General features: G+C 48.8%; 2 protein-coding genes across 3 annotated transcripts in view; both read left to right on the forward strand.

Annotated features, from left to right (window-relative positions):
• The window catches only part of CAPN5 (calpain 5), a 65,659-nt gene extending 46,667 nt beyond the window's left edge, over positions 1 to 18,992 (forward strand). Inside the window, exons 4-13 of one of the 2 annotated variants that reach the window (XM_071766897.1) lie at positions 3,046 to 3,254; positions 3,600 to 3,792; positions 5,437 to 5,630; positions 6,691 to 6,768; positions 7,629 to 7,824; positions 8,974 to 9,096; positions 9,794 to 9,990; positions 11,049 to 11,170; positions 14,301 to 14,437; positions 15,592 to 18,992. In XM_071766897.1, the coding sequence (XP_071622998.1) occupies positions 3,046 to 3,254; positions 3,600 to 3,792; positions 5,437 to 5,630; positions 6,691 to 6,768; positions 7,629 to 7,824; positions 8,974 to 9,096; positions 9,794 to 9,990; positions 11,049 to 11,170; positions 14,301 to 14,437; positions 15,592 to 15,774 (1,632 nt within the window). In that variant the 3' untranslated portion in view covers positions 15,775 to 18,992. The remainder of the gene's footprint in view (positions 1 to 3,045; positions 3,255 to 3,599; positions 3,793 to 5,436; positions 5,631 to 6,690; positions 6,769 to 7,628; positions 7,825 to 8,973; positions 9,097 to 9,793; positions 9,991 to 11,048; positions 11,171 to 14,300; positions 14,438 to 15,591) is intronic. The other variant, XM_071766960.1, reaches the window with a different exon arrangement.
• Positions 18,993 to 21,973: 2,981 nt separating this feature from the next.
• The window catches only part of MYO7A (myosin VIIA), a 115,039-nt gene continuing 114,427 nt past the window's right edge, over positions 21,974 to 22,585 (forward strand). The window contains exon 1 of the mRNA XM_071766289.1: positions 21,974 to 22,114. The gene's annotated coding sequence lies outside the window, so the exon portion shown is untranslated. The remainder of the gene's footprint in view (positions 22,115 to 22,585) is intronic.

Genomic DNA, 22,585 nt, shown 5'->3' on the forward strand with positions numbered 1-22,585 from the left:
AGTTGCATGATGACTTCCTGGAGGGAATTGGGCTCCATCTCCTTCTGGGATTTGAAGATGTGGTCCAGGTTAATCCTTTAGGTAATGGGCAGTGTCAAGTCAGAGGTGGGGGTTGTGTTGTGTGCCTTGAAATCTGGTGACCTGATAGGCACCAACCACATCCTGAGCTGCCACATCTCCCCTACAGCCAGGGGGAGACCTCGGCCATGGGGGGGGATCCAGAGGAGGGATCCTTGGCTTGTGTGGGAGGAACCTTCTCTGCGAGAAGGAACCTGATGTTTGAGCTCACACTTTGCTTTTTGGTGGGTTGAAGACAGATTGGGCTCTGGAGAGCAGGCTCCACTTGGGTGAATGTTGAAACATGGACCTTTCCTTACTCCTGGATCCTGCTCTGCATGAAAGTTGAGTAATTTTGCTGCCTTCAGGAACAGAGGGTGGTTTTCACCTCTATGAAGGGCCAGAGAAGGATGGTGGCAGGACCAGTAAGCATCTCCTGCCACCAGTGATATCCATGGTGAGTCTCAGAACCAGCCAGCTGGAAGCTGTCACTCCCAGCTCTGCCTGACAAGCTGCTCCTAATCAATGCCATTATCATTTCTCAGCCCACATTAATAGTGAGTTGATCAGCACCATGCTCCTCTGTGACAATTCATTAGGATGAGCTCCAGTCAGGAGGAAATCGATGGGGACTAATGGAGGGCTGTCTGACTTTCCCTGGCACTGTCCCAGAGGAAGTCCAGGGCGTCATTGTTAGCACTCCTGGAGAACACCAAACCCTCCAAAAGAGGCTTTTTTTTTTTTGCCATGGCACTGTCTGCTTTGCTCCTATTGATCCAGACAACTCAAGAGCGCCAGGGAGTTCACAAAGCTGATGGCATCATTAATATTTCATTGCAGGAGCACTAGAAGCCTGGAGTTGGACCTTTGCTGGCAGCTAAGAAGTCAGGAGAATCTCTAGAAAAAGGGGACTCTGGAAGGTTGTGCCCAGTTCTGGAGCCCACAGCATAGAAAGGTCATAGAGATGTTGGAGTGAGTCCAGAGGAGGCCAAGAAGATGCTCAGAGGGCTGGAGCAGCTCTGGAGCCAGGCTGAGAGAGTTGGGGTTGTTCAACTTCAAGAAGAAAAATTCTAGGGAGACCTTGGAGCACTTTCCAGTGCCTGAAAAGGCTACAGGAAAGATGAGGAGAGATTTTATTGTAGGGCCTGAAGTGATAGGAATAGGGACAAAGGTTTCAAACTGGCAGAGGGGAGATTTAGATGACATATGATGAAGAAATTCTTTGCTATGAGGATGCTGAGCCCCTGTGCCAGGTTGCCCAAGGAAGCTGTGGCTGCCCCATCCCTGGCAGTGTCTCAGCCCAGGTTGGATGGGGCTTGGAGCAACCTGGGCTGTGGGAGGGGTCCCTGCCCATGCAGGGGATTGGAACTGGATGATCTTCAAGGTTCCTTTCAACCCAAACCATTCTGTGATTATATAAATCTTGATGGCAGGCAAAAAGAAAGCAGAAGGCTCCAGCAGCTGGACAGGGGCCAAAGCACAATGCATGGGGTCTCACCATTACCTGGGAATTCCTGGAGAGCCCCTTCCCACATGGCATTGTGGTGTTTTGTCCTGTGCCACCTCAACATCCATAGCTGTCTCCACAGGACAGTGATTATTTAATGTATTGGAACATAATTTTCCTTATGGGCCTGTTGGGATTTTTCCTCACTGAGGTCATGATGCTTTGGGAACAGGTGAGTAAGGAAGCAGAGGTGTGGACACTCACATTACTGCAGCTGAATCAGTCCTTGTCAATGATCAACCAAATTTATTAGATATCACCCACCTTTGCCATGACCATGTTGCCTTCACCCTCAACAAGTGCTAAGCTGTGGTGGAAAAAAATCCTTGCTCTGTGCCCATGTCCCAGTTCTAATTAAAAAGCAGATCCCCCTGTCTGTAGCATGGCTGTGCCCATTGGGTGGATTTTGGGTGGATTTTTCATCCCAAGCAAAGCTGGTGGTGCCCACAGCCATGAAGGGCTGTGCTCATTGGCATTTACCCTCTGCTTGTGCCCAGTGCAGATGGGAATGACCCCAAACCTGCACTCCATCAGCCCTTTTGCTGCTCTAGGGTTTCTTCCACTCCACATTCTTGTTTTTCCTCCTTTAAGGAAGTCACCTCTCCATGCTTGCTTGGATGAATGTGGTAGCTGTGGAGGTGGGTATCTCATTTTTCCCACTTTTATAGAATCATAGGATCATTTAGGTTGGAAAAGACCTTCAAAGTATGCAGAAGGTCTGGTCCCTGTTCATTCCCAACAGGTAGATGAATACAACACTTGGTCTTGGACTGGTCAAGTCACACCAGAACCAAGTAGGAGGATCTTCTCTTAGTAGTACTTTATTGACAGTAAAATGAAGAAAAATGTGGTTGTAAAAATAACCATCCCTAGTCAGATTGAGGACTGCTCTGCTCCAATAGCCTGTCTACAGCAGCAGATGGCAGCAAATGTCCAGAGCAGAATTACAAGAACCACAGGATAATTTGGGTTGAAAGGGAGCTTAAAGATCATCTAATTCCAACCCCCCTGCATGGGCAGGGACCCCTCCCACAGCCCAGGTTACTCAATGTCCCATCCAACCTGGGCTGAGACACTTTCAGGGATGGTGCAGACACCAGACAGCTTGGGCAACCTGGGCCAGGGTCTCACCACCCTCATATTGAAGAATTTCTTCTTAATATCAAATCTAAATCTCCCCTCTTCCAGTTTAAAGCCATTGCAGAGGTTAAAGGTCTTTAACTCCATTTCCAAGGCAGGATGGAGTCTAAGCTATTCCAGTCCATGACAATTGAGTCTTCATTGGAGAACTGGCTCCAAAATCTGTCCCTAACAGGCTCTAAGCAAATCCATCCCCATCATATTCCTCCTTGACTCTGTCTGGAGTTCCAGGAGGAGAGTCAAACCCAGAAAAAAAAAAAAAACAAAAAATAACCCAAAAAACCCACAAAAACAAAAAAAACCCACTAATAACTTAGGTGCACGTGCCTCCTTTCTCACAGGTTATCCCAGACTGGAAGGAGCAGGAGTGGAATTCTGAGAAACCTGAGAGCTATGCTGGGATCTTCCACTTCCAGTTCTGGCGTTTTGGGCAGTGGTTGGACGTGGTGATCGATGACCGCCTGCCCACACTGCACAACCAGCTCATCTACTGCCACTCCAACTCCAGGAACGAGTTCTGGTGTGCCTTGGTGGAGAAAGCTTATGCCAAGTAGGTACCCAGGCAGCTACATGGGCCATGGACACTCAGTTTTTCTTCCCTGTTCATTCATGGGTTGGTTTTCATCAGTGGAAACGAGAGCTTTACTGGGGTGGGAGTAGGACGTAGCTCAAACAGACTGAAACTGTAAGAAAAAAAATCCTTCTCGAGCCTTAATTTGCCCTTAAAGTGGAATATCCTCCAGCTCCACACTTGTTTAAGTAACATCTGTCCTCAAGGTTTCAAATTTCCTTTACTTTGTCCCGTGCCTGTTCTCCAATCTATGCCAAGAACCATCCCAGACCCCTTAAAATGTCAAGCCAGCGTTGTTGTGCCATCCCTGTCATCCTCTTTCAGGTTGTCAGGCTGTTACGAGGCCCTGGATGGAGGTAACACTGCTGATGCCCTGGTGGACTTTACTGGTGGGGTCTCTGAACCTATTGACCTGACTGAAGGGGACTACATTGCTGATGAAGCCAAGAGAAACCTCCTCTTTGAGCGTGTGTTGAAGGTGCACAACCGAGGTGGCCTCATCAGCTGCTCCATCAAAGTAAGTATTGTCCCCTGGATGGATGTGGTGACACATTTTTAGGATGCAGTCATCTCATGCTGATGGAGACTTCTAAATTAGATCAGATAAATTATGGCCAAGGGGCCTTCCTTCTTCCCAGGAATGGCAAATGGAGTCATGCCTGGATGCCAACCCTCTTTATTCCTCATTGCTGTGTCCAAGAGCCCAGATTCATCCCACTTTAAATGTTAGGAGAGGATTCACCTCCAGAGAAAAGCTTTTTTGTTGTTTGCATATGAACATCTACAAACACTGGGAGCCAGAGCTCCCATTATAACCAGTAGGATGAGCTTTATTGGTTGGCATTATGGGAGCTCAGACAACTCATGTAGCAGAAACCAGGAAGGAACCAGGATCTCAAATGGCATCTGATCCATCCCCCAAATGTCTCTGTCCCGGAGCACTGGTGCTCTCCTCTTCATCTCAGAGGGACCTGCAGGGAAACCTGAGCTCTCTTTTTTTCCCAGTGCCTGCAAAGGTGGTCACATCTCTCACAGGTGGACACTGTCACAAAATTGTTCTTCAGAAACTTATGGCACTTGGCTTGAATAAATATACCCTGCATTGGATAAAAAATTGGCTGGGTGGTCAGGCTGAAAAGTAGTTGTGAATGGAACTAAATCTGGCTGGCAACCAACCATGAGTGGTGTCCCCCAGGGTTCAGTACTGGGGCCTCTTCTTTTTATTATTTTCATTAATGATTTGGATGAGGGAATTGGGTGCACCCTCAGTAAATTTGCAGATGACACCAAACTAGGTGGCTGTGTTGATCTGCTGGAGGGTAGGGAAGCCTTACAGCAGGACCTGGACATATTGGACCAATGGGCCAAGATTAATTGTATGAGATTTAACAAGGCCAAGTGCCAGGTCCTGTACCTGGGTCATAACAACCCCATGGTGAGCTACAGACTTGGGGAAGTGTGGTTAGAGAGCTGTAAGTTGGAAAGGGACCTGGGGATATTGGTTCATAGTTGAGTTGATATGAGTCAGCAGTGTGTGCAGGTGGCCAAAAGGCCAATGGCATCCTGGCTTGTGTTAGGAACTCAGTGGCCAGCGAGAATAAGGAGGTGATCATCCCTCTGTACTCAGCTCTGGTGAGGCCACGTCTTGAGTCCTGTGTCCAGTTCTGGGCACCTCACTATAGCAGGGACATAAAACTGGGGGAGAAGGGCAACAAAGCTCATTAAGGGCCTGGAGCACAAATCCTGTGAGGAGCAGCTGAGGGAGCTGGGGTTGTTTAGTCTGGAGAAGAGGAGGTGAGAGGAGACCTTATTGCTGTCTTCAGCTACCTCAAAGGAGGTTGGAGCAAGGAGGGAAACAGCCTCTTTTCCTTAGTGAACTGTGATTCCAAGAGGGAATGGATGGAAGCTGCACCAGGGGAGGTTTAGGCTGATGTTAGGAGATATTTTTTTCACTGAGAGGGTTGTCAGGCATTGGAAAGGCCCAGGACAGTGGTGGAGTCACCATCTCTGGAGGCATTTAAAAGGCATTTGGACCTGGTCCTTAAGAACTAGGTTTAATTAATTTAACTAGATTATGGTGTTGGATTGGATGAGCGTGGAGGTCTCTTCAAACCTAAAACATTCTGTGATCCTGTGATCCCCTTTGTGTCCCTTTGCCCAGGCCATGTCAGCAGCAGACATGGAGGCCCGGCTGGCCTGTGGGCTGGTGAAGGGCCACGCGTACGCGGTGACCGACGTGCGGAAAGTGCGCCTGGGCCACGGGCTGCTCTCCTTCTTCAAGGCAGAGAAGTTGGACATGATCCGGATGCGCAACCCCTGGGGCGAGCGGGAGTGGAACGGCCCTTGGAGTGACACGTGAGTTGGGTGGGGTGGTTTCCCACCTTTGTTTTTTTGGTGGGAAAAGCTGGGTCGGAGCAATCCTTGAGGCAGTTTGGATACATCCGCACCCATAGGATAACATTGTATGTGCAAGGATGAGCATCCATCCACACCTGTTGGATAACGTTGGGTGGGCAAAGATGAGCAATCCTTGAGGAATGAGGCAGTTTGGCTGCATCCACACCTGTAGGATAACGTTGGATGAGCAATCCTTGAGGCATGAAGGCAGTTTGGCTCCATCCAGACCTGTAGGATAATGTTGGATGGGCAAGGATGAGCAATCCTTGAGGCACGAGGCAGTTTGGATACATCTGCACCTGTAGGATAATGTTGGATGGGCAAGGATGAGCAATCCTTGAGGCAGTTTGGCTCCATCCATACCTGTAGGATAACATTGGATGGGCAAGATGAGCAATCCTTGAGGCATGAGGCAGTTTGGCTGCATCCAGACCTGAAGTATAATGTTGGGTGGGCAGTTGTGGGATACTGCTTGAACCCTTGTCCTAAACCTGCTGTTTCACAAGGATAGATTAATTCCTTTTTCTGGAGTCCCTGGACGTCAGCAGGAGGGTGGCTGAGCTTGGCAGACCTTCTCATTAAGGCTCTTGTGGTGTGGAGAAATCACCAGCGTGTTCACACTACTGAAGGATGATTATATCCCTCTTTTCCACTCCCAATCTTGTTCCAACAAAAATAGCACCCATGAGAATCAACCTCTGCCACCACTGACTTCCGTGGTGTCTGTGGAGAGGATGAAGAACCAAGGGCTGGGAAACCTGGAGCCTTTTTGTTATCTTCACTGATAGGGTTGTCATTGGCCAAACAAAATCTTGCCAAGCTGGATGCAGCTCCACTGGTCGGGAAGGAAGTTGAAATTCCAAGCTGGAAGATGAGCCAACTGGAGCAATGTAGGGACTGGTTGCATGGCTGGAGCTTTATATTGACCTTGTGCCCATAACTCAGCAAGACCAAGTGGCCTCTTGAATTCTTGTGTCCCCTTGCACCCACAGTAATGATCCTGTACATCTTCCCACAGCTCTGAGGAGTGGCAGAAAGTGAGTAAAAGTGAAAGAGAAAAGATGGGGATGACGGTGGAAGATGATGGAGAGTTCTGGTGAGTCCTTTTGGGGGTTTTCACCATGAGCCACATGCAAAGAGTCCTCCTGCCCCATGAAGTGTACAAATCATTTCTATGCAGCCAGCTATCCAGAGCAAATGGCCTTCCAAACCCTAGGATCTGGAGTGAAGCCTCCTCCTTGGGGACACCAGCATGAGCTTTGGTTGGCCATGAAGCTGCTCTGGATCACTCTGGATCCAAACCATGTCACCTGGTACTGAGAAACTGTAAAGAAGGTGCTTACATGGGGCTTAGAAGAAAGATGGGAAAAAACTTTTTAGTGACAGGACAAGGGGTGATGGTTTTACACTAAAAGAGGAGAGGGTCAGACTAGAGATTGGGAAGAAAATTTTTTGCACTGAGGTGGTGAAACATTGACACAGATTGCCCAGAGAGGTGGTAGATGCCCCATCCCTGGAAACATTCCAGATCAGGTTGGATGGGGCTGTAAGCAACCTGGTCTAGTTAATGATGTCCATGCCAGAGAGCATGGACTAGGTGACCATTAAAGGTCCCTTCCAACCCAAACCATTCTGGGATGCTGTGTACTGACCTAACCAGCCTCACCAGGAATGTTTCAATACAAGATGTGCCCCTGGGTGGAGGAAAAGCCACTACTCTGCTTCTGCTGCTCCAGAACCCACAGCTCTGTTGTTTAAACTGAAGAAGTATTTACTGCATGCATGGAGAAAGGTATCTCCATCTCTGTTGTTATCCATCAGCAGTCAGAAAGGTATCTCCATCTCTGTTGTTATCTATCACCATACAGTCCCTAACAAGGGGATCACGAACATCCCTGCAGTGCTGTTTTGGGGGAATGGAGCAACATAACCCAGCTCTGTCTTTTCCTGCCTTAGGATGACCTTTGAAGATTTCTGCAAATACTTCACAGACATCATCAAGTGCCGTCTCATCAACACATCCTACCTGAGCATCCACAAAACCTGGGAGGAGGCAGTGCTACATGGGGCATGGACCAGGAGTAATGACCCCTTGAAGAACCGTTCTGGAGGCTGTATCAACCACAAGGACACCTTTTTGCAGAACCCCCAAGTGAGTCATAGAGCCAAAGACTTTCTGGAGCTTTCACTCGTGTTTCCACACGGTTAAAATGTCCTGTAGTGACTTAGAAGGCCCAAATGGCTACCAAACCTCCGTTAGATTAAATGTGCTCATGACCATTCTCTAGCTGAGCATAGTCACAACCAGCATCCAGGCCAGCTCTGCTAACTTTACCTGTTTTTTTTTAAGGAAAGGGCATCCAAGTGCCTGGTGGGGCATCCAAGTGCCTGGTGTAGAAAGTCTTGGCACAAGCAAGCAGCAAAGTGTGCCATGGGGTAGCAGGGTTAGCTGGTGACAAACAGGGCTAGGAGCCATTTGGAATAATTTGGGGTGTGAAGGATCAAATTCCAGTTCTTCTGCCAAAACCTAAGAAGCAGTGTTAAATTTACCAGGAGAGTTGTCATCTAGAGGGTGATTTCCTTCTAGCTGGGCCTTCAGGAAAGGCATTGCACTGAAGTTCATCTCTTGGAACAAGCTCTTCTGTCCTTTTCTGCTCTGGGATTCTCAGTAACATGAGATAAGTTCTTGAGAGACAAGTTCTTGAGAGTCCTTTATCTAACAAGCAGATGAAATATGATGGAGTTGTCATTAAGGATGTGGGAGAGTTATTTCTGCTCTCAGCTCTGTATTAGCCTTCATCTAGGGACACTAAGACACTGGAACAGGTTGCTCAGGGAGGGTGTGGATGCCCCATCCATGGAAGTGTTCAAGATGATGTTGGACAGGACTTTGAGCAACCAGGTCTAGTGGGATTGGATGACATGGCAGGGGGGCTGGAAATTGATGATCTGTAAGGTCTCTTCCTACCCAAGCCATTCTATGATCAATTTCTCCTTCCATGCCATGGAGGACTTGGGGCAGACTGCAGGGGCTGAAACACCCACCAGCATCTCAACACCTGGGATTCTACTAAGCAATTCAAAGACTGAATTTACCAGGCCAAATAAACCATCTCTGTCATGGCAAGGTGATACCAGTTCCCAAGAGGAGTGGATGTGGGCTCTCAGTGCTGGTACTAAAACCAGGTTGTCCCCACGGTGAGGTGGGTGAGGAGAAGCAGAGGTTCTGTGTGCCCACACCACCTCTGTCAAGTGATCCTGTCTTAAAATTCCTATCTCACCTTCCTCCCTTTGCTTCTAGTACGTGTTTGATGTGAAGAAGGCAGAAGATGAGGTGCTGATCTCCATCCAGCAGAAGCCAAAAAGGACCAGTCGCAAGGAGGGCAAAGGAGAGAACCTGGCCATAGGCTTTGATATCCATAAGGTAGATCATGGGTCCTGCATCTTGCCTTGAATCCCCCTGTAAATTTGTTAGTGGTGGAGCAGTACATTTGTCCTGGGTGACCACTTCTATTCATATAAGCACTGCTGTGGGTGCCTCTGAGGTGCCTTCAGCACAGCTTGACCATGTCTGGAGATGGTGAGAGATTTCAGAGGTGAACAGTGGCAGCAGGGATAAGTTCTCCTTGCTAAAAACAATGGTTGGTCTGTTATCTCTGAATCTTGACATCTTTTAGGCTGATCCTTACGTGTTATTTCCAGGGCCCCCCGTATCAGGCTGGGATGCAAGTGAGAACAAGTTCTGAAGCTAATAGACTTGGAAGAACCACTTCCATGTCTGTATTCCATCCAACCCAGCTGGGACCATATTTCTGGTCCTCTGAGCTCCAGTTAGTTCTCCCAGCACTGTTGGGAGAGGCACTTCCATGTCTATATTCCTTCCAGCCCAGCTGGGACCATTTTTCTGGTTCTCTGAGCTCCAGCTCTCCCATCCCTGTTGGGAGAGCCACTTCCATGTCTCTATTCCATCCAGCCCAGCTGGGACCATTTTTCTGGTTCTCTGTGTTCCAGGTCTCACAGCCCTGTGGGCTCAATCCTTGCAGTTTGGCCTCCCAGGGTGGATCCCAAGAGTCAGTTCTCAGTGCTGGCCTGTTGACCATCCCTTTGTGGTCTCTTCCCAGGTGGAGCTGAACAGGAACTACAGGATGCACACCCTGCAGCAGAAGGTGGCCAGCTCCATCTACATCAACTCCCGCAGTGTCTTCCTGAGGACAGACCTGAAGGAAGGTCGCTACGTCATCATCCCCACCACTTTTGACCCTGGCCATGTAGGAGAGTTCCTTCTCAGGGTTTTCACTGATGTGCCTTCAGATTGCAGGTAAGGAGCAAGTGATGGGGTGGAGATGACTCTTTGGAGAGAGCCCCCTGGGCTTTAGACACGAGGTTTTCCTGATTGGAATTGGTCGTAGCCTTGCCTGGAGCTAAACTTTGGCTTGCTTTAAAGGGTGTCCAAGAGGCAGGACATAGAACCATAGAATTATAGAATTGGCTGGGTTGGAAGGGACCTCAGAGATCATCAAGTCCAACCCTTGATCCACTCCCCCCGTGGTTCCCAGCCCATGGCACTCAGTGCCACATCCAGGCTCTTTTGAAATATCTCCAGGGACGGAGAATCCGCCCCTTCCCTGGGCAGCCCATTCCAATGCCTGATCACCCTCTCCATAAAGAAATTCTTTCTAATGTCCAACCTAAACCTCCCCTGGCACAACTTGGGACCATGCCCTCTTGTCCTGCTGGAGAGTTGCCTGGGAAAAGAGCCAAACTCTCCCCTGGCTCCAACCTCCTTTCAGGGAGTTGTAGAGAGCAATGAGGTCTCCCCTGAGCCTCCTCTTCTCCAGCCTCAACACCCCCAGCTCCCTCAGCCCTTCCTCACAGCATTTCTGCTGGATCCCTTCACCAGCCCAGTTGCCTCCTTTGGACCTGCTCCAGCACCTCAAGCTCCTTCCTGAGCTGAGGGGCCCAGAACTGGACACAGGACTCAAGCTGTGGCCTCACCAGAGCTGAGCACAGGGGCAGAATCCCTCCCCTGGACCTGCTGGCCACGCTGTTCCTGAGCCAGCCCAGGATGCCATTGGCCTTCTTGGCTACCTGGGCACACTGTTGGCTCACATTCAACTTCCTGTCAATCCAGACTCCCAGGTCCCTTTCTGCCTGGCTGCTCTCCAACCACTCTGTCCCCAGCCTGGAGCTCCCCATGGGGTTGTTGTGGCCAAAGTGCAGGACCTGGCACTTGGCCTTGTTGAACCTCATCCTGCTTGAATCAGACCAACTCTCCAACCTGTCCAGGTCCCTCTGCAGAGTCCTCTTAATCTTGCTAGAGCAATCTCTCTGGCCTGCTCATGACGTGCCTCAAATGCCACATGTTTTTCCCTGCAGAGAGCTGACACTGGATGAGCCACCACACACCTGCTGGACGGGGATGTGTGGTTACCCACAAGTGGTGTCCCAGATCCACGTCCTCGCTGCAGCTGGGCTCAAGAATCAGGATTCCCAAGGAGGTACTGGGCTTTCCCTGATTGTTGTCCATAGAGTCTCAGAGGAGTTGAGAGGTGGCTGTTTCAGTGGAAAAAGGGGTTTCATGAACTGGGATGTTGCTGGGATTTGTTATGTCCAAAGGTTGGGTTTTTTTTTTTTCAGTGAATATGCCTGATACAGACACCAGAAAGTCCATGGAGAATCTATCTCATTTCTTGTTGTGGACATGATCTGGGAGGTGTTTATATTTAGGCTGTTGTCTAAGATCCTTGGGAGATCTTCCAAAAACTTCCCCAAAGCCCCAAACAGTGAGTCTATAACAATCCTGGCTTTCCTCCTGGGTATGAGCAGCTGTACAAGTCAGGAATTGTATTTCAAGGCTTTTTATTAAGGACAGAGAAGCCATGGAACAGGCTGATGTGCTGGGGGAGTCTTCATCACTGAAGGCTTTATGGATGTTTTTCTGTAGATGGTGGGACCAACTCAGCCCATTTTGGAATGGTGTGGATTGAGGGTCTCTCCCTCTGTTTCCTTGGAGTCCTGCTCCACACTTGGTCCCCAGGAACCCTTTGAGATGACCTGAACCACCACCAGCACAGTCAATGTGTGTCTCCCTCCTTGGTCCTACCTTGCTCTGATGCAGTTTTGACATCCAACACTTCTCTTGCTTGAAAGACAGCAGCAGCACTGCCTTGCCATGGCTGCAGCCACACAGAACCTCATGAAAAGAGCCCCACGTTGACTCCTCCTGGAGTATTTGGAGCAAGAAACCCAGGGGTGGTTATGACTTGTGCTGGAAGATGGTTGTACTTGGGAATGGAACAGATCCCAGCCCTTCTCCTCCATCTCCTGAGCCAAGCCAATGTGTTGAATGTGGCAAGGTTTAGCCAGGCACTTTCAGCCCATATTTAAAGTATAAAAAACCTAGAACTTAAAAATATGATTAATTCTTTTTTGCAGTCATTATTATCAGGGCTACATATCATGAAGGCCCTGAGGTGTTGAGCAAGGTCATCCAGTAGGGCAAGGACTATCTCAATTTATTTATTTAGCACATGCCTCAAAGAGAATTCTCCTGTCCCTCCTATGTTTGGGGAGGGACTTTTATGGTGGGTAGGGGTTTTTTTTCTGTTCCAAATCACTGAGTGTATCTATAGTAATGAAAGAAAATGAGTAGCCAAAAGTCTCAGAACTGTTCACAGAAACAAGGAGACTTATCTTCCCCTCATACAAGGGTACATGCAGATTCTGAAGCCATAAAACTTTTTTTTTTTTGCAGAAACAGACCACTGGGAATGGCTTTTTCCAGCTGTTTCCAGTGCAGTTGCATCTCACATTTCCCAGCAGCCCAAGCCTTTCACACTACTTGGAAATAGTGATTTACAGATGAGAATTTGGCTCCAACTGATGGAATCTGAGGATTTAGTGGGACATCCCAAAAGACCAGGCTAGTTTGGAAAAAGAGCTGTGAAATCCAGCAGCTGTGTCTCAGCAGGGGAATCAGATCCTCCCAAGCAGAAAGCAAGCAAGGAGGTGGTCTGGCAACCAAAGATGTGGTTCTTAAATCCCTGAGCCTCAGAAGTGGGTGCTTTGTTCCTCTGCATTTCCACATTTCCTTTGGACAAGAAAACTCATCCACCTGGGCTGTGTTTCCATCACAGCTCCTAAAGCTCATAGGGAGAAAATGCATTCTGGCAGTTAAATTTCCCTAGCAATAGCTCATTCTCTATTGAAATTTCCCCAAATGAGCACTTGTTTCAAGAGGGGAAAATGTTTGCTGATTCTTTCCCTTTTCCTGGAAGCTCAGGTGCTGTCCAGCTATGGGCTGATAGGCTCTGAACTTGGTAGATTTAGTCTCCATCCTTGTAGCCTCCTTGGTCCCTATGAGTGTTTTGCTTCAGTATATTTAAAGAATTTGCCTTTTCCACTTTCTCTTCCACTTCCCACTCGTTTCTCCTGCTTGCCTCTCAATGCCCCATCTTTCTTTTTCCCATGTCTCTCACTACCACCAATGATTCCACAGGAAATACTCTTAAAAACCATCTTCAAAGAACTTCTTTAAAAGTCCTTAAATGACATTTCCATCCTAATGCTCCCCATCCTGTTACTGGTTCCTCACCAAACCTTCCCAGAGCCAGAGTTGACTTAATTTCTTCATCTCATAAACTAGCACATCTTGGTTCTTAATTCTGACCCAGTTTTGTGCCATCTCTTACCTCATCATTAATCTTTACACTCAGCCCCTGCAGCATTTGAGTCTCATTCAGTCTAGAAGGAATTCAAGATGTGCCACTGATTTGGGTATGGGGGTAAAAAGCACAGTCCTAGAACCACAGAACCATAGAATCTCAGAGTTCTTTTGATTGGAGAAGACTTTTAAGATCACAAAGTCCAACTATTAACCCAGCACTGCCCAGTCCACCACAAAACCGTGTCCCTCATCACCACATCTACAAAGACTTTGAAATCCCTCCAGGGATGGTGATTCCATCACTACCCTGGGGAACCTTTTTGGTGAAGGAATTTTCCCTGATATCCAATCTCCTGTGGCACAACTTGAGGCCATTTCCTCTTGTACTACCACTTGTTTCTTAAGAGGAGAGACCACCACTCAGTCCCTCCTGAGGCAGATAGGCATTGCCTTTAAATTAAAACCAAGGTCATCCTGGTTGGGAAGTACAGGAGCTGCAGTGGCAGCAAGTTGGATTTTGGAGCTTGAAGGCTCTTGCCATTCATCTTGGTGTTTCCTTACATGGAACAAGCTCTGTGGGGCTGGTTTTCCACAGCTTTATTTCTGTTTGCCTTCATCAGAGCAAACACTGAAAGTGAAAGGTGAGCAGGTTGGTGTCTTCCATGATCCCAAGGGTCAGGAGGACTGAAAGTTACAGAGAAGGGTTTATGTAGAATATGTGGCCAAGGAAGAGGTGTAGCAGTCTATCAGCACCTGGTGCTCAGGGACAATGTCACCTAACAGAAGTGAGCCTGAGCCCATCTACTGAGCTTCATGATCATCACAACAATGAACTCTTTGGTAGAGATCCATCTCCTTCGGGAGGGCTGGAGGAAAAGCACTGCATGGGACCCATGGAAAAGGGCTCTGAAGACTTGCAGGAGCTAAGACAAATTTTAAAAAAAACCCTTCTCTCTCCTCAGGAGCTGACCCTTATGTGATCATAAAGTGTGAAGGGCAGAAGGTTCGCTCTGCAGTGCAGAAGAACACAGTGTCTCCAGAATTTGACACAAAAGGGCTCTTCTACCGCAAGAAGCCAGGACAACCCATCATTGTTCAGGTACCCAGGGGGCAGGCAGTGTGCCAAGAGATGGAGACCCTCTTTTACTTGGACCACCACCTACCTGCTTTCTCCTCCCACTGTCCCCATTATATCTGTTCCCCAAGGCTGATGCACTCAGCCACTCACCACCAGGACTGAGCTGTGACCACCAATCTCCAGGCTGGAGAGTTGGGCAGGGAGAAACATGATGAAATTCAACAAGGGGAAGTGTAGAGTTTTGCATTTGGGGAAGAACAACACGATGTCCCAGTATAGGTTGGGGGCTGAGCTGCTGGAGAGCAGTGTAGGTGAAAGAGACCTGGGGGTCCTGGTAGACAAGAAGATGCCCATGAGCCAGCAATGTGCCCTTGTGGCCAAGAAGGCCAATGGCATCCTGGGGTGCATTAGAAAGGGTGTGGTTAGTAGGTCAAGAGAGGTTCTCCTCCCCCTCTATTCTGCATTGGTGAGGCCGCACCTGGAGTATTGTGTCCAGTTCTGGGCCCCTCAGTTCAAGAAGGACAGGGAAGTGCTTGAAAGAGTCCAGCGCAGAGCTACTGAGATGATTAAGGTAGTGGAACATCTCCCTTATGAGGAAAGGCTGAGGGAGCTGGGTCTCTTTAGTTTGGAGAAAAGGAGACTGAGGGGTGACCTCATCAATGTTTTCAAATATGTAAGGGGTGAGTGTCAGGGAGATGGAGTTAGGCTTTTCTCAGTGGTGACCAGTGATAGGACAAGGGGTAATGGGTGTAAATTGGAGCATAGGAGGTTCAAGTTGAATATCAGAAAAAAATTTTTTACTGTAAGGGTGACAGAGCCCTGGAACAGGCTGCCCAGGGGGGTTGTGGAGTCTCCTTCACTGGAGACATTCAAAACCCGCCTGGACACGTTCCTAGGGGATGTACTCTAGGGGGCCCTGCTCTGGCAGGGGGGGTTGGACTAGATGATCTTTTGAGGTCCCTTCCAACCCCTAGGATTCTGTGATTCTAGGATTCTATGATTCCTTCACTTCTCAGTTACTGAGTGGACCCCCCCCCCCCCCCCTCAACCACCTCTGTAGCTCCAGCCCCATTAACCCCTTCTCCTACCCTATGCATGAAGGTTGGCTGCATCCCTCAATGATCTGCCTTCATGTCCCTTTTTTTTTTTTTTTTTTTTTTTTTTTTTTCCCCCAGATCTGGAACCACAGCTTAATAAGTGATGAGTTTTTGGGCCAAGTGGTGCTGCAGGGGGATCCCAGCGACCGTCAGTCAGTGCACACACTGCACCTCCAGGACAAGGGGAACAGAAGATCAAATGATCTCCCTGGAACCATTGCTGTGAGGCTGCTCAGCAGCAACACCCTCACCAACATCTAAGAGTACTCAAGGACTCTTCTCCTGGTGCCACCTATGTGTATAATAGACACCCACACATACCTACATATATATATATATACACCCCCACACAGGGCCTACCTACCATCTGCAGAGCATATATGGACTATGCATGAATTCCACTCAAAAGGAGCCAATCTTGTGTTTTTCAACATTCAAAAATGGTGCCTTTTTTGGGGGGGGGGGAACCTCAACAATCCTTCTGCTGGCATCCCCTGCAGCCTCCATCACCACCGTGGGCCCCGTGGGATCGCTGTGGGCACCCTGTGTGTCCTGACAGCCAGAGCAGGATGATGCCCTGGTGCTCTTTGTTTACACGGGCTGGCACAGATGTGCCACCACGCACACGTGTGGCCACCGTGGTCCCATCAGCTGCTTCAACCCACGTTCAATGTGTCTGCTTGGTTCTGGAGTAGCATCCATGGAGTCATCTCCTGTGAAACTGCCATTTAATTGCTTCTCTGGGGAGGCACCTCAGGAAAGGAGAAGTGGGAAAAAATCAACTGGGGCCACTTGGGTGTTTTCTGGGTATGGGTTTGCATGGTGCAACTGGAAGAAAAGTGCACCAGGTACACCAAATCTACAGGGACAACAAGGCTCCATCGTTTTGAGGACGAGCTGTCTCCTCCTGGGTCTTATTGAGCCCCATGTAGCTTTGAAGGACACATGGTGGGACTCTCTGGGGTCGAGTTTTGGGATCAGTCTGGACTCAGCTCCTGCGTGTGCCTCTCGAACTGCCATGGTGCCTGCTGCCTTCATGTCTTCGTGCTATCTCCATCCCCAGAGCCCTCCCCAGTAGCTGGGGTGGGTTGTCTGCTGGGGTTGTTGGGTGTTTAGAGAAGAGGAGATCAGTTCCTCTGAAGGCCAAAGGGATGGAGAGCTTTGCTGACTTGGCTCCATCTTTACTGCTGCATAAAGTGCATCATTTCTCAGTGCCTCGCTTTCCCAAGTTCTTTTAAAAAAATAGTGGCATTTTAGCTTGTGCCAGAGGAGAGAAGAGGAGAACTGCTCCCAGTGCAGCCTGAAAATGGTGGAAATACTGAATTCATACCAGTGCTCAGCTCTCACCTTTAATTTCCAGTCTCCTGGCCTGGAGGATGAGTTGCAGGGTGCCAGAACCAGTCTCACAAGCACAACCCAAACTTATCCTCGGGGCCGTGTCTGGGGTCAGCCCTGCTCTGGTTTGATGTGGAGACTGAGTTTGTCTTCCTTATTCCACAGGGTGGCAGAATCCAGCTTCTTACAAACCATCCCAGATGAGCCACACAACAAACCCTTGCCTGATCAGGGCAGGTTGCAGAGTGGTTTTCTTTTTCTTCTCATTTAGGTCAATTTTTTTTTATTCATGTGCCTTTAAAAATGGTGCAGATTAAGGGAATTTTCTCTCAGCTTCTCTAACAAGCAAATCTTTTGCAGTCCCCTGAATGCAAGTGGGAATGAATACAGATGATGTAATCTGGGTAAATTTTGGCCTGAGCAGAATCCTCTGCCTGCAGGGACCAGTGAACAAGAAAGCTTTCTTTTGCCATAGCAAGTAGGGTTTCTGTTTGTCCTACTAAATGCCCATGTTTGTGCTCCAAGCCTGTATTTTTAATTTTTTTTTTTTTTTTTTTGCAAATCCCTAAAGTCTTGCTAAGTCTGTAATGTAGTGAGATGTTCCCCAAAGTCTCCTTAGCTGCCAGCTCCATAGAGTCCAACTTCCCTGATTTTTGCAGGCTGTTGGTTCCCTTTCCTCATCTTCAGACTTTACCTACTGTGGTTATGTATTGGCTTTTGGGTGAAATCACTTATTTTCTTAGGTCTTGTTTTCCAGGGCTTAGGGGCAAGCAGTGGCCCACAGGATGCTCTTTCCACGTCCCAAGTATTCCTGGTTTGCACTGATTATAGCATCTTGCAAAACTGGCTCAGATGCTCCTAGTTTGGAGCTAAAGGGATATGTTGACCCTAAGATCAAAGCAAATCCTTGAATTTGGGCAGACCAGTTCAGAGATATTTTGATTTTACCCTGGGACTCGGGGTTCATGGGACTCACCACTGAACACAAACAGAAGTGGCACTGTGGGGCCAGAAGGTTTAGATCCTAGAAGATCTCACAGACTCATAGAATGGTTTGGTTTGGAAAGAACCTTAAAGATCATCTGATTCCAGCCCTGCTGCCATGGGCAGGGACACCTCTCACTAGATTTAGTTGCTCCAAACCCCATCCACCAACCTGGCCTTCAACACTTCCAGGGATGGGGCAGCCACAGCTTCTCTGGGTCCTCCTGTTCAGAGTGGGATGTGAGAGGGACTGTCATGTCCAAAGATCCCTCACCTGGCAGGGAGGAAAACTATTTAGCTAAGGGGGAACATCCCAGGAAGATCAGAGAAGGTGGGGGTAGCCTGCACTAGCTGTGTTTTCTCAGGAAATCAGGCTACTGAGAACCTCAGCAAATGAGAACCACTTGGCCAGGAGTGCCCTGACCTCTACCACGGTCCCCAAGGAACAGGACTGATGCTTGTTCAGGAGCAGCCATGCCCCAGAACCCATGGGCATCCTCCTTCCTTCCCACTGGAGAGAATCAAGCCATAATGAGAGGAAAGGCAGCTTTTTAGTAGCATCTTTTGAAAGAAAAAAAATCATCATGCTATATCAGGAGCAACAAAATGTCTCAATAATATTAATATTTGGCTTTTTTTTTTTTAAGGTTAAAAGAGCAGCTTTCTTCCTCCTTCACTTCAAATGAAGTAACAAAAATCACCTGTTCTGCTTTTTTTTCTGTGTGCGTGTTTTGTTTGTCAAGCAGATGGGGGGAGGGCAGTTCCTGAAATGCCATTCCAAATGTTGATGCCTTGTTCTCTTTGAATGATTTAAACAGAAATATTCAGGGCTTTGTCTTTTTTTTTATTATTATTATTATTATTACTATCTGAGGGGAGGGCAGGTGTGCTAAGCACTTCCCAGCCTCCTTCAGGTCATGTCTGATTTCTTTTCCATTTCTTTTGTTCATCATTTCAATGGTTGCAAGCAGCCAGGCATTGCACTCTGTGAAAATCCTTTTCTTTTTGACATCTGCATGTTAAAACAGGCAAGGACTTGTCTTCATCTCCAAAGGCACTGATGTGTCATGCTGCACAAGATCAGGGGGTGGTCCAAAAAGAAAGCCAACCTTGTACAGCTGTAAACCTCCTATAAATAAATTGTGTATATTTTATTCAGACTCTCAGCCTTGAAACTGCTGTTTCCTCCCAGGATGCTTTTGCTGGGCACAAGGTGGCTCTGTGGAGCCTTTTTAATTTGCTTGATTCACCACACTCCATTCAAATTATTTTCTCTGTGGACTTTGAGACTCAGGCAAGGCAACCACTGAGGTTTCAGGGGAGGTGACACTCAGGTCAGTGGGCAAAGCCATGGAGGGGGAAGGGAAACCTCCTCTGACTATAAAACCTTTGCATCTTATGCTTCACTGTCACAACAATGCAGGGAACTTGGGGTTTTGTGAGCTTCACCTGATTTGGGAAAAGCTCTGCAGATCTCTTAAAAAATTTGTTCAATAAATTATGGTCAAAGCAAGGGGAGGATGTGGGGTTTGGGTGGTTTCCCTCAAAGAACAAGCATGCAATCATAGAATTGCAGGTTGGAAAGGACCTCAAGGGTCATAATATTTTTTACAATGAAGGTGGTGAAACACTGGCACAGGCTGCCCAGGGAGGTGGTAGATGCTCCATCCCTGGAGACATTCCAGTTGAGGTGTGATAGGGCTCTGAGCAACCTGATCCAGTTGAAGATGTCACTGCTTATTGCAGGGGGGTGGATTAAATGACTATTAAAGGTCCCTTCCAACCTGAACCATTCTATGATTCTATGACCTGGTCCAAAATTTCTTGGCAAAAGCACAGCCTAGACAAGATGTCCCATCACCTTGTCCAGCTGAATCTTAAAAGTGTCCAGGGGAAAACAAACCTGCAGATTGCATGTTGGAAGCATTTGAAAAGTAAAAAGTGTCCCTGCTCAGGGGATTCTCCAGGCTTGCTGCTCTAACAAATGGTCCCGAAGTGCTGGCACTGGGATCTTGCTCCTGTCTCAGCTTGTTCCCATCTCAGCTTCCAGCCTGGTAGCATGGAGGAGCTGTGGCCTTCTTCAGCCCACCCTCAGGAGCCTGGAGCAGGCATGTGGAAAAAGCCTTTTTATTCTGGAGTTAAAAAGCCTTTTTATTCTCTTGGGATCACCTCCTGGTATGAAGCATGTCACCAAACCCTGGGTAGAGAAGGGAGCATCCTACCCCCTGTGTTTCCATTACTGAGACAGCTTGCAAGGACCATTCTTTAAGGAAGAGTCTCACAAATATCTCAACCTCACAAACATCCTAATGCTCTCCTGGAGGATTTCCTGAGCAGTAGATATAGCTGAGCACCCATGGGGCTGTAATCCTTGCTGATCACAAACTCTCTGGTGTAGACCAGGTGGCTTCACTTTTGTGCACAGTCAGAGAAAGGTTTATGCAAGCCTGGATGAGCTACAAATCCTCCACATCTCAGATTCTCTGGTACCAGGGCAGCAGGCTTGAAAGTGGAGGTTGCCCACCAGCCCCTCCATCTTCAAGGGATTTCTCCCCACTTATGTTCAACAAACTAAACTGACATTTTAGGGTCTCCTTTTGACCTGTGAGAGGTGGGAACAGACATCCTACCATGCAGATGGAATATTTCTCCATGGCACTGGGTCCCCTGCAGCCTCCCACCCTAACACTCGTGTACATTCTCCCCATATGGATATGAGCCTTCTGCTGCTCAAAAGGACCAGGAGTTATTAGCAAGAAGGGTTACAGAGGTGTCATGGCTTTCAGCAAGAGGATAGACTCATTGCTTGTCCCTCAGAGCTACTCAGGTGCTGCCAAATCCTTCCCCAGTGTCCCATGTATTAAATACCCAGGGACTGGCCTGTGACCCACACCCATGACACGACTGAGCAGGAGTCATCCAAAGGCTCCTGGAATTCTCCCTGTGGATCCAGAGGAGCACCATCCACCCCTCTGTCTCTGCTAGAGCCTCCCTCACTGTCTTACCCACCCACCCATGGGACATGCTGGGTACAAGAAAAGGCTGCCCAAGGCCAGAGCCTTTCCAGACGTGGTCCCAAGAGAAGCTGTTCCCTGGCACAGCCACTCTCTGTCCTCATGTCCACACAAACCATCTTGGCACCCAAGGTCATCAGAAGTCATCTCTCTTAAACTTAAAGTCAACTAAGACTATTTAGAGCTGGTTCCCACGAGAGGGCTGGGCAGCTGTGGGGGAGTTTTTAAGGGGCAGCTGTGATGTGGGAGGTCGTGATGTGGAAGGGGAAGTCATGATGTAACTTCTCCCATATTTTGAGCAGAGTTCCTGGTGTGGCTTTGGGGGAAAGAGACTCCACCTTATTTGCTTCTTAATTCTGCAGAATCAGTCAGAAAAAAAAAAAAAAAGAAAAGAAAAAAAAAAAAAGACAGCTTGGTCCCCAGGAGGGAACCAAGACCCTTGTTCCAAAATAGAGCTTAGAATCACCTTGTGTGTTAATGCTGAAAAAAACCCAAAAAAGCAAAAAGAAAAGGGCATGTTTTGTGCTGTTCATTTGCTTTGTATGGGAGCAAGAAGCTGCAGAAATGTTTCACAGCACGATTAAAAGCCAACCCCACCTTTCTCAGCAGGAAGGAGAAAAGACACCAGCCCAGATTTTGGCAAGGAGTCACCAGGTCAGAGTTAAGCTTCTAATGCAAAACCTCAGCTCCGAGTTTCCTGCCCCTCAAGTATTTTTCCTCTTCCTATTTCCACATTTCCCAGTACAGGCTGGTGGGTTCCATCCCACGGGACCTCAACAGGGTTCTTTGCACCACCCTCCCCGAGACCTCTCTGCGTGGGGCAGAGAGACCCTCTCAGCCACCTCTTTGCCCAAGAAGCCTTTGGGTGCACAAGGAGGACTTGAAAATGACTTTGTAACTCCTAGAAGGGATCTTTAGGGGTCCGTGGCTTGGAGCAGACCCCAAGGGATGCGGGAGGGCGCATCTTTAGGATGCAGGGATGCTCGGGGAGCGGTGTCTCCGGGATGGAGGTATCGAACCACCACCCCCTCACACTTACACACAACACACACACACACACACACACACACACACACGCACAACACACACACCCATCCCGGGGGCTGGCTGAATCCCGGCTCCTCCCCCGCTAAGAAGCTCAGCCACGGGCAGGGAAGGCGCTGCCCTCCCTCGGTGCCGGAGGCAGCGCGGCTCCGCGCCGGGCACCTGCACCCCTTCCCCGGTCCCAATCCTGGTCCTGGTCCCGGTCCCGGTCATGCCCCGCTAAGGTGAGTGGCGGACTGGTTCCAGAGGGACCCGGCTGGGGATGCTCCCGATGGGGGTGCGGTGGGATGGGATGGGATGGGATGGGATGGGATGGGATGGACCCAGTGGGGGCTGCATGGCAACCATCCAGGGACAAACGTGGGGAAGGGGATGGGATCCGGGGATGGGATGAAGCCAGGACTTGCCAGGAATGTCCAACGGCCCCCAGCCCGCTCGGCTCCTGCAGCAGGGATTAGTGGCTCGGTAATTTGTAGCTGCTGCTTAATTTAGCTGAGGTCACCTCGCAGTGAGCCCGGGGGGGTGTCTGGGGGTGTCTGTGTCTGTGGATTCCCTCTTGGAATGTGGTCTGAAGCCCCCCACGCCTTTACTCCACGGAGCTTGTGTATCCCGGGGTATGTGTGGAAGGGCTTCAGGAGGGGAGAGGCTGTTGGGGATGGAGTGGCAGGACGAGAGGGTAAGGTTTCAGATGGGAA

The sequence above is a fragment of the Heliangelus exortis genome, chromosome 1, assembly GCF_036169615.1.
Source record: "Heliangelus exortis chromosome 1, bHelExo1.hap1, whole genome shotgun sequence".
NCBI lineage: Eukaryota > Metazoa > Chordata > Aves > Apodiformes > Trochilidae > Heliangelus > Heliangelus exortis.